The sequence below is a fragment of the Nelumbo nucifera genome, chromosome 1 (assembly GCF_055504915.1).
Source record: "Nelumbo nucifera cultivar China Antique chromosome 1, China Antique-T2T, whole genome shotgun sequence".
Lineage (NCBI taxonomy): Eukaryota > Viridiplantae > Streptophyta > Magnoliopsida > Proteales > Nelumbonaceae > Nelumbo > Nelumbo nucifera.
Genome location: NC_142649.1, coordinates 98107893 through 98118533, shown reverse-complemented (window position 1 = coordinate 98118533; position 10641 = coordinate 98107893). Strand labels below are relative to the sequence as shown.

At 37.9% G+C, this 10641-nt stretch overlaps 1 protein-coding gene across 3 annotated transcripts; it reads left to right on the top strand.

Moving 5' to 3' along the window:
- The first annotated feature begins 215 nt into the window (after window positions 1-215).
- LOC104610562 (BEL1-like homeodomain protein 6) lies at window positions 216-7810 on the top strand. Of its 3 annotated transcripts, none has more exons than XM_010277236.3 (5): window positions 216-746; window positions 1513-2700; window positions 5576-5943; window positions 6103-6163; window positions 6414-7810. In XM_010277236.3, the coding sequence occupies exons 2-5, from the start codon at window positions 1615-1617 to the stop codon at window positions 7113-7115; spliced, it is 2217 nt and encodes a 738-aa protein (XP_010275538.1). In that variant the 5' UTR covers window positions 216-746; window positions 1513-1614; the 3' UTR covers window positions 7116-7810. The 3 variants fall into 3 exon arrangements, with proteins under 3 accessions (XP_010275538.1, XP_010275539.1, XP_010275540.1); XM_010277237.3 differs by lacking the exon at window positions 216-746 and adding an exon at window positions 865-886; XM_010277238.3 differs by lacking the exon at window positions 216-746 and adding an exon at window positions 957-1319.
- Window positions 7811-10641: the final 2831 nt, after the last annotated feature.

Here is a 10641-nt window from a genome sequence, read left to right as displayed (position 1 = left end):
TAAACAAGATATATACCTCTTTAGTTTCTTCTCTTTCTCTTTAGAGTCTAATTACCATTTTACCCATTCCTTTTTTGGAAGTTTCTTTGAGGACGTCATTACCCAAATCACCCAAAGGAAGCAGCTGACTCAAGTGGAGTAACAATTAATTCAGTAGCTAATTACTTGATTATTATCCAAGCCTCAATTATTAGCAATAGTTTATATCATCTGGGTATTAAACAATTATATGGTGGCAGTGCAGATCTTCCCATGGTTGGGGATGAGAGGGACAGACAGAGAGGTAGAGAGGTTGAAGAAGAGAGAAGCGACAGATAGATGGGTTTAAGAGAGGTTTAGGTCTACCAACTGGTGGTTAGGGATTGAACACATCAACTACAACAATGGGTAAGAGGGAGAAAAAGTGTTGATTTGTGGGTGTTTGGTTTCTGAGAGAAATTTTTATTGTAAGGGGAGAGTGTGGCATGTCTCACGTGGAAAAGATCGAATGGTGGATGGAGAATATATGAATTTAGAAAAGGGAGATTAAAGAGAGAGAACATCAACTTGTAGTTTTTGAAAGGAAACATGTTGTCTGTTCTTTGGAATTCTGTGTTTTATCTTTCAAATTGTGGTTTTTTAATTGTTATATTTGTTCGATGAAAAGGGTTTGTTGTTTTGAATCTCGGGATTGCGTTGTCTCCAATTTGGTGTTGTTTTGAGCTTTGCTGCTCCCCACGACAGACACATCCGTCTCGGGTTTTCAGGTGACTTTTTTTTTATTTCTTGGCTTTGTGTTTCATCGTTTACGAGAAGAAAGATCCCTGCTTTCTTTGTTCTTCTGATGTGGCTTTTAATGCATGAACGACACGATGATGGTGGAAGACGGAAAAAATATTGTGCTAATGTACAGGTTTTGATTTTTATATATTTATATTTTTGTGTTTGTGCCCCTGTTCTCTGGGTTTAAGTTTGTCCCTCGGGAGTATTTAGAATCTGGGTATTTGGTTTCTGGGTTTCTTCTGGATCATACTCTGCTTGAGGTTGTGGGGATTATTGACTGTTATTTTTATATATTTGTTTATATTTTTAGTTTCTGTTGAACTTGATGGGGAAGTAGGTTCTGGAGGATTTTGTTACGCTCTCTGTTTCCTCATCTGTTGATATAAGCGGTTTTGGGTTGTATCAGGAAGGTTTTCCTTCAGTATTTCTATACCCTGTAACACTCCTTTCTGCCAGAGACCTAGGTATCCTTTAGACAAGGAGAAGAAGAAAAGAAAATACCATAAACAGTTTTCTTGGGGTCTCATAATTTTCCTTATTATTGGGAGCTTGGGAAGGTCCATCCATCCACCTAGCTGCTTATCCTTTTCATTCTTCTCTCTTATATATATATTTTTTATCTTCATTTTTAGTGTGAAATCTGTGGGCAGTTCTACTTAAGCATTAAATATCAATCTCTTTTTCTAAATGTTGTGAACATTTTTCTGAGAGTTGTTAATAGGTTATCATACTTGTCTTGGTCCTCATCAGGTCCTGGTGCAATAATTTCTTCACAAGAGCAGGTTGGTGATGGTCTATCCTTCATCGTCAGTTACTTGACTCGGAGGTTCCCGGCGTTGAGGAAGAAGAAAGATGGCTACTTATTTCCCCAGTTCGAGCAACCAAAGAGAAGTTATGCCGACCTTATACTCTGTGCCTACTTCATTTCCTGATGCACCGGTTCTTCCTGGCAACATGATGTGTCTGAACTATGCTTCTTCTGCTAGGTCCTACACAGATGCCTTGGCTGGAAATTCTCAGCCACAGCAAAATTGTGTTGAACTCTCATCTGTGGGAACTTCTGAGTCCACCCTATTACAACAAGGAATTCTATCAAACTTTTTGGGTTCTCATTTTGGGGAACAAAACTGTGGTCTATGGAGGGATGGGAGGAATGAGATGTCAATCGTACAGCCATCGGGTGGTCCAACAAACGTACAGCCACTTGGTGAACAGTTAAACAGTGGGGCAGATGATCTGGTTCGTAGCTCTGTTGGTGAAGATTCTCAGATGGGTCTAGGAACGCAGCTAGGCATTTTACAGGGTGGACAGAACTTAAAGGGACAGGGATTATCCCTCAGCCTTGGGTCACAGATTCCATGCGCCAATCCTATGCCTTCTTTCCAGTACAGGCATCCTAACCAGGGTCTCTGTTCATTCTTGAGCTCTCATCAGTCAATATCAGGTGATGGTGGCAGAGGGGCCAGCTCGTGTAGAGATGAGGAGAGCTCTCAAAGCAAACAATCAAGAAATGCTGAATACTTACAACCTGATTTTCTTGGGGGCAATCATGATGCTATGAAGAGAGAAGGATTGAACAACTTTCAATGCTCAATGGGCCCCAAACTAATCCATTCTGATCCGTATCCTTATGGAATGTCAGGTCTTCCAAGCACCATTCCCAACTCCAAATACCTCAAGGCAGCACAGCAACTGCTTGATGAAGTTGTTAACGTCCGTAGTGTTCTGAAACAGTCAGATTCCAACAAACAGCAAAACTTGGGTTTAAAGGGATCCAAAGATACTTATGAGGAACAAAAGGGCGGCACTTCATTACCTTCCACAGATGGGATGCCTTCAAATCCTCAAGAATCATCTACCAATTCTGCTGAGATTTCACCTGCTGAAAGACAGGATTTGCAGAACAAAATGACAAAGCTTTTGGCTATGTTGGATGAGGTCAGTCTGCTACCTTCATTTTACTGTCCTAATTCAGTGGCTATTAACTTTCACTATTTTGACACTGAGTCGATGTACAATATCTTTGCCTTCGAATGCATTCAAACAGTTTCTACCGTAGGAAGACTGAAGGGTGCAAAATAATTGAAGCATTATTTATTTCATCTTGTCACTCATCAAAAAAGAACAAGTACATTTTGCAAAGCAACAAGTTTATATGCATATGCATGCCCCTGCTTTTAAGAGAATGGATATGCACAAAACTTCTATATGTGTCATTAGTTGATAAGTAAAGTTTTAGATTCATGACATTCTATTGTGGGATATTAAGCACACAAAAAGCAAGGAGCTTTCTCTTCTCTTTTAGGGGGATTGCAGATCAGATGCTCCAATGGAGCAAGTTGCTTGACAAAAATTGAACAACATTTTTTCTGAAATTTTACTGAAAGAAGTAGTAGCTCTTTGGAGAATCTAGCTTGGAAGTGGGAACATTATTGATCAACCAATTAATTATATTGCAAGAACAGTTCTTTGAAACTGCACAAAAGAAAGTTTTCTTTTCTTTGAAACTCTCCTAATGTGATTTTAGTAATAGAAAAACATTAGAATCTTGGTTCTAAAATGGATCTTTAACCAGAAGGATGCCTGGGAGTACCCACAATCTTTTGGTGCTCTTTCTCTCTCTTGCTAATACTGATTGCCGGTGCCAGATCTTCTTCACCCACACTTGTCATTTCTATCATTTGGAGTAAGACCATGGCTTGATCAATAACCAATACATAGATGTTTGATGTAGTAATTCTATTGAAAGAAATGCTCTGTCAAATTTGAGATGCCTGCAAGACATTTGATCAGAAAGAATTTTACCTTTTGTCAATAAGCACAATATTGTCATGCAAATCTAATTAAGTAAATATGTAGTTTGAGTTGATTGATGTAATTCAATATCTCTGAGCCACATGAAGCTGCATATTGAACACAGATTTTTGGTGGTTTTGGAGATATCTACAATATCTTCTTTACATCCATGTGGCCTGATAAGCTCATCAGCTTTCATGATTTTAGTATTTGATACTAGTCTTTCTTTGTGGCTGCAGAAGTGGATCTGACTTGGAACATGAATATTCCTTAGAAGCTTGACTTTAAATATCTAAAATGTTGTCTTTATAACTTTGACATTCCCAAGTAATTTATTCCTGAGAATTGTAAGGCTAAGAGGCTGCATACCATTGAATACAGGCACTGTAAATTATTTTCACTTGTTTGTCATCCCTCTGTGATCTCTGTGATTAGTAAAAGCAACTGCTAGTAGGATTTCTTCATATCCTTAAACAAGCAGTATGGAATGATAATCAGGAAAAATGCTTCTGACACACATTTTCATACAGAGATCAATCTCTCTGTAACTGGATCAAAATGAATAAGGTCATTACCCAATGTTTACCTCACCTGTAAGAAGCAATCTGTTGCAAGTTGAAGGAGCTAGAAGAGCTAGGGGTAGACCAAAAGGGCATGGGTTGAAGTAGTAAGAAATGATTTAGGCACTCATAATTTAACAATGGATATGGCTTTAAAAAGAACATAATGGCTAGCCAACCCCTTATAGTTGGGATAAGGCTTGGATGATGGTGAAACCAAAATAACTCTAAACATTGACATACAAATATATATTTTTCAGGGATGCCTAAGGAATTGTTTGATAATGGTTGAAGTGACTGAACTGAATGACATTTTTTATTAGTTACAAAACTGTAATAGGCTGCATTTGTTTCAAGTGCAAAAAGTGGACAAGTGTAGGCTATTTTTTTTCAGGGATGGCAGATAGCAGCTTTGACGTCAACATCAAGGACAACCATTAGCCTGCATTTTGTGAACCAACCCCTCATCTCATGAAATTAAACTTTGATGGGTGCTGTTTAGAAAATCCAGGCAGGTTTGGTATAGGTGGAGCTTTTAGAAATAGCAAAGGAAACATAATGGTTATGTTCTTGGGTCCTGTTGGCCATGGTGATTCTACAAGAGCAGAGCTATTGGCTGTCTTAGAGGGATATTGGCAAAAAAAAAAAAAATACTTGATTACAGAAACATCTTTGTGAAAGGTGACTCAAAAGGTAGTATTGAGCTGGTTTTGAAACAATTTAAATGGCTTGTGACACTATAGGAAGACGATGAGAGAGATAAGACACTTAACCATGAGATTGAAGCAATATTTACATGGGTCCATAGATCAACCAACACTGCCAATGCACTAGCAAAGCAAGGGGTTAGTAGAAGATTAAGAGGAGTGTTTGGTACACTTTGTACTTTAACTAAATCTTTTCCATATATCAATAAACTTTAATGTTACCAATCAGACAAAAAAGTATTCCAGGTGTAAACTTGATACCCAGTTCACTTTTTCCTTGTTTTTATTTTTGCAAACACCTTTTACACCCCTAGGGAATAAAATTTATATTGGAACCACATCATTTAAATTTCCATGGGTTCTAAGGTTTGCATCCCCAGAAGTATGCAAAGTTTACCTCTATGTTCTCCATCTCTCCCATATAAAGCGGGGACCACACCATTTTACTTCCTCAAAACAAACAAAGCAAAGCAAAATCTGAAGCAAGATGAACCAAGATTGTAATGTCTCACCTTTTCTCCTTAACATTTTACTTTGTGCTGAAATTTGCGTTGACATAAAACAGCCATAATGAAGTAATTGTAAAAATCAGTTCATTTTATTAGAGCTAGATGATATGTAGTTATAACAATATAAATTTCTTAATGTTGATATAAAATTACTAAATTGTAGACGTTATTCCTAGTGAAAATGAAAATAGAGTGATTCCTTTTGGTGCTATGGTTATATTCTTGATTGCTCTGATTGCAGGTTGATAGAAGATACAAACAGTACCATCATCAGATGCAGATTGTGGTATCATCTTTTGATGTGATTGCGGGGTCTGGGGCTGCTAAACCATATACAGCACTTGCCCTCCAAACAATTTCCCGCCACTTCCGCTGCTTGCGTGATGCAATCAGTGGCCAGATTCATGCAATCCGTACAAGCCTTGGAGAACAAGATAGCAAGGGGGTTGGAATATCACGCCTCCGCTATGTAGACCAGCAGCTCAGGCAACAGAGGGCTCTTCAGCAGTTTGGCATGATGCAGCAACATGCTTGGAGGCCACAGAGGGGCTTACCTGAAAGCTCTGTTTCTATCCTTCGGGCATGGCTGTTTGAGCATTTTCTTCATCCGTAAATCCTACAACACTAAATATCTCTATCTATTTTCCTCCACCAACCCACACATTCCTTTAAAAATAACAAAAAGAAAACGACATCTAATGTCCTGATGCATCCAATAAAATATTGGATATCAATTCCTCCTAACTTTGTCATTTTCATCTTGGTCAGGTACCCCAAGGATGCTGAAAAAATCATGCTAGCTAGGCAGACAGGCCTGACCAGAAGCCAGGTAAAAGATAAGAACAATGAAAGTCTAATCTACCTGCAAGTTATTTTGTGATTAATGTCTTCAAACAATGATGCAGTGAAGTATAAAAAATGGATTCACCATTCAGTAATTTAGATAATAAGATCTTATGTTGAAAATTCCTTGGGTGGACCAATCGAGTAGTGGGCCTAAGGTTTCCTCACAAACAATGTTGGTATCTGCTTCATTCTGTATTCATGGTGTCTGATATTTGATATCTTGTTTGCCTTAGGTCTCAAACTGGTTTATAAATGCCCGAGTACGACTATGGAAGCCCATGGTTGAGGAGATGTACAAAGAAGAAATTGGTAACACTGAGATGGACTCAAATTCTTCATCTGAAAATGCATCCAAGGCAGTGAAGGATGATAATAAGGTCTCTGAAGATAGGGGGGAAGATTTGCAGCAAAGTGTGAAGTCCACATCTACTGAGGATTGCCATACTGGACAAATCCAAGATTCAAAGTCTGACGTTTTCCCTGATATAGAAATGTCTGGATCTGCAGCAGGTGCAGGCCTTCAGGATGGTGCTTGCGAGAGGGATGGTACTGACCACGGGGTAATGAAGTTGGGTGGAGAACCAAGATCCAGTATAGATGATTGTAGCAGTCTTTTCCAGGATACACTAGTTCAGTCTGATAGGAATGGTGGTGGGAGATTTATGGCAGCAGCTGCTGCTTACCAGATGGCAGAGTTGGGGAGATTTGGGAGTGGCAGTGGAGTGTCACTCACATTAGGATTACAGCACTGTGATGGTGGCTTACGCATGTCTGGCAGGTCACCTCACAATTTTATCGCCATAGGAGGGGATGAGATGTACAGTGCAACAACTTCTTCTGTGGGGACTGACATAGCAGATTACAATTGCATGGATCCTGGGAACCAAAAAGAAAGATTTAGTTCCTCCCGTCTATTGCATGATTTTGTTGCCTAAGCTTTCCTTGCATTCTATGTAGGTAGGTGGAAATTGTAATCTTCTTGAGGAAGGGGAAAGAAGAAGACAAATGAGAGAAAAGAATAACAATAGCTGGAAGCTGGTATCATCAATCTTGATTAAAAAAGAAGCGATTACGTAATGTGTGAACATTCATTCATATGGCAAACACAGCTGTAGTATATATAACAAGAGACTGGTGGAAAAGTAGCATATCTGTGAAGGTTCATAACATAATTTTTGTGGAACCCATTCAAGGATGTATCTTGTACACTTATTTTAGATTGGTCTTCTAGAGGAGATCATCACATCCAATGTTAAATATTGTGACAAGGATCATAATTGGTTTTTATTTTTCTTGGTTCCAAATCCAATAGTTGCCTTCATGCTCGTAGGAATAGGGGATGTTGAAATGGTTCAAGATTGAAAGATCCAAGACAAGCTTTATGGGTGGTTCAGGGCTCAGAGTTGTCATAGCCGCATCATCTTGTTCTTGTGCTGAACTATATATAATATGGGAGCTCACTGCTCAATGTATTGGGGCCACTATTCTGCCCATTGCTTATGTTATTTATAATGTCTCTAGTGGCATCAAGTAGCAGAATGGCTGTGGTATGTACCATACTGTACTTTGTAATACAGAAAGGTCTGTGATAAAAATAAAACTATGGCACAAGTATTTCTTCAGTCTGCAACCCTATCTCTGTTTTCCTTTCTTTTTCATTTTTAATTTCCTCTTCTTTCTGGAAAAGTGGAAAGCCCAGATAAACCTACTTTATTACTGGTATTTTCTATATTCACGAATGTTGACTGCAGGCTTTCTGTTTGAAAACTATATATTTAATTCGTAATATACAGTCATCTTCACCAACCATCATTCTCACAGCTCGGTAAAGACTTCCTTCGACAACCTTAAATTTAAACAGAAATCCAGGCTGATAGGAATTGGGATAAAGCTTTCGATAGTTGGTCAGGTCAATCAAGAATTACGAAAGTTGGTCGGGTCGAATGATCGACCCTCCGGTCCAAATGGTCACCCCGTGATGTTTTAAAATTTTTTAAAATGAAAAAAAATTAAATAAAAATGACCTGAAAAATCATTGTTTGGGTCGAAAGATTTAGCGGTTCAACCATTTGGGTTAGGTCATCAGTTTGCTGACCGGTTCAACAGTTTTTTTGGAAAATCCCATGCCTGATGCAAAACGGAACTGGATAGGTGACTGGTTCCCAGGTCGAACGGTTCTTTTTGATCAGTAAAACAAGAAAAAAAAATGCCAAGCAAAGTTGGAAGAAGAGAATTGAGATAAATACATAAACATTGTGCAGAAAAACTATTCCTCTCATTTGCATCAGAAGATTAGACCAGAGAAGAGAGCAAAGAAATTAAAAAAAAAAAAAAGCCTCATTTTCAGTAACAATAAAAATGTAATGGTACCATTACCATAGAGGATAGAGCTTCACCATTTAAAAGAAAAAAGAAAAGGCTAACGTCTAGACTCTAGACTCTAGGGGTAGGGATATTGTGTACCCACGTTGCAACCTCCCACATGTTCCATGTAACAAAAGTAACCACCAAATGGACCTCACAGCACAATGAACGAAATATAAACGCCATTTGTAAATTGTAATGTAATTATTTAAAAAAAAAAAAAACAAGATAGGGATGAATTGTGAATTGGGGGCATCAAATTTTGAAGAGGCTCACCCTATTAGGGTGTTCTGTAGTATAAATGAGAAATTAGGTGGTTTGTTTTCATTTATATCTATATATCACACATGTAGAGTGGATGAAAACACACACCAGACCTCAAAATGATAGTTGTTTTGCACCATGGACAAAGATATCTTGACTAGGAGTGCAATTTGGGTGGGCCCAATCTAAACCCGAACTAACCTAGCCTGAAATTTTACATGGGTTGGGCTTGGATTTTCGGTCTTTGAGTTGGGCTCGGGCCCAATAATCCAGGCTTTTTTATTTTTTGGGATGGGTTGGGCCTAGCCCTTAGGTAGCTCAAACCCAGCCCGAGCCCTACCCAACTATACAAATTCATACATACATATGTATATATGTACATTTTTGCATACATACATATATACATACATACACACATACATACATATATACATACATGTATAATTTTAGAGTGGGTTTATTGACCAACCTAGGTCCGAACCTAACCCAAGTGAATCAAATTATAATGCAAGCTGAGAAGATCAAGCTTGACCTCAAACTCAGTCCAAGCTCGGGCCTTAAGCCCAAATTTTTGGATTGGGCTTGGATTGACCGTAAACCTAGCACAACTTGCCCAACTTGCATCCCTAATGTGGACTAAACCACATCACACCCCCATAGTTGTTCTGCAAGGTATGGTGTATTTCAATCCACATTATGTTTTGATTCCATGCATCTCGCCTACAATATGTGAGTATGTTATTAATAAGAAAAAAACAATATTTTATTTTTTAGTAATATACATAATAAAAAAGTATTAGTAAATTGATAAGATTGATTTATGAAGTTATTAATCTTACTAAATTTAAAGACAAATTGAAAATTAATAAATATTCTAGAAATCAATAAAAATAATTCAAAACTACGTTAATATTTAAATTGCTAGGAGTACTAATTTTATATAAAAATAATAATTAATAAAAAATAGGGAGAATGACTATTCAGTCCACCTCAGAATTCTTAATCCCACCGTACAAGTGGGATGAATCTTGACTGTAAATTGATGCTACATCCACAGGCAGGATGCGGTTTATTGGGGGGCTACTAGTAGATTATGGGGGGCTGTAATTTCAGAATGACTGTGAATTGATGCTACATCCATGGGCAGGATGTGGTTTATTTGATGCTACATCCACGGGCAGGATGCGATTTATTGGGGGGGGGGGACGCTATTAGTAGACTACAGGGGGCTCTAATTTCAGAATTCTGTAGTAAGCTACAATGTACTTCTTCGTAAAAAGTATACAAGTTTTAATTAAAATAGTACACAACATTATTATTTAATATGCAAATCTAAAAAATATTATATAACAAAATTAATTAAGTATTAATATTATAGAACATATTTAATTAAATGTTATATAACGGAATTTATTATTTAATATGCAAGTCCAAAAAAAACCATGGTAAAATAATCCATCCTATGAAGTATGTGCGAAAAATAGGACAACTCACTATAAAAAAGTCCATGGTAGCGTGGACCGATCCACGATAAAAACCAATAGATGAGAAATTGGCCATGGTGTGGACCCATCCACGAGATTGCATGGATCGAGCCACACCATGGACCAACCAAACACCCTAAGACGTAGTGGTGTGATCCTTTGATCCTGTTTATCTCTTTTTTGATTTCACAAATTACACATTAGAGGAGGGATAGACCAAAGCAAGGTGCAAGGGAGGGATGCCGAATGACCGTCTCAACTACTAGGTCATTAGCTAATCTGTCTATATAGAGGAAGAGATATATTAGAAAATCAATAAAAATATCTAAGGGGGAGCAGACCATAAACT

Excerpts from the sequence above, each read along its gene's own strand:
- LOC104610562 (XM_010277236.3), top strand. The coding sequence starts at position 1,615 with ATGGCTACTTATTTCCCCAGTTCGAGCAACCAAAGAGAAGTTATGCCG. Across the intron at positions 2,701-5,575 it reads TTTTGGCTATGTTGGATGAG|GTTGATAGAAGATACAAACA; the intron begins GTCAGTCTGCTA and ends CTCTGATTGCAG. Across the intron at positions 6,164-6,413 it reads CAGGCCTGACCAGAAGCCAG|GTCTCAAACTGGTTTATAAA; the intron begins GTAAAAGATAAG and ends TGTTTGCCTTAG.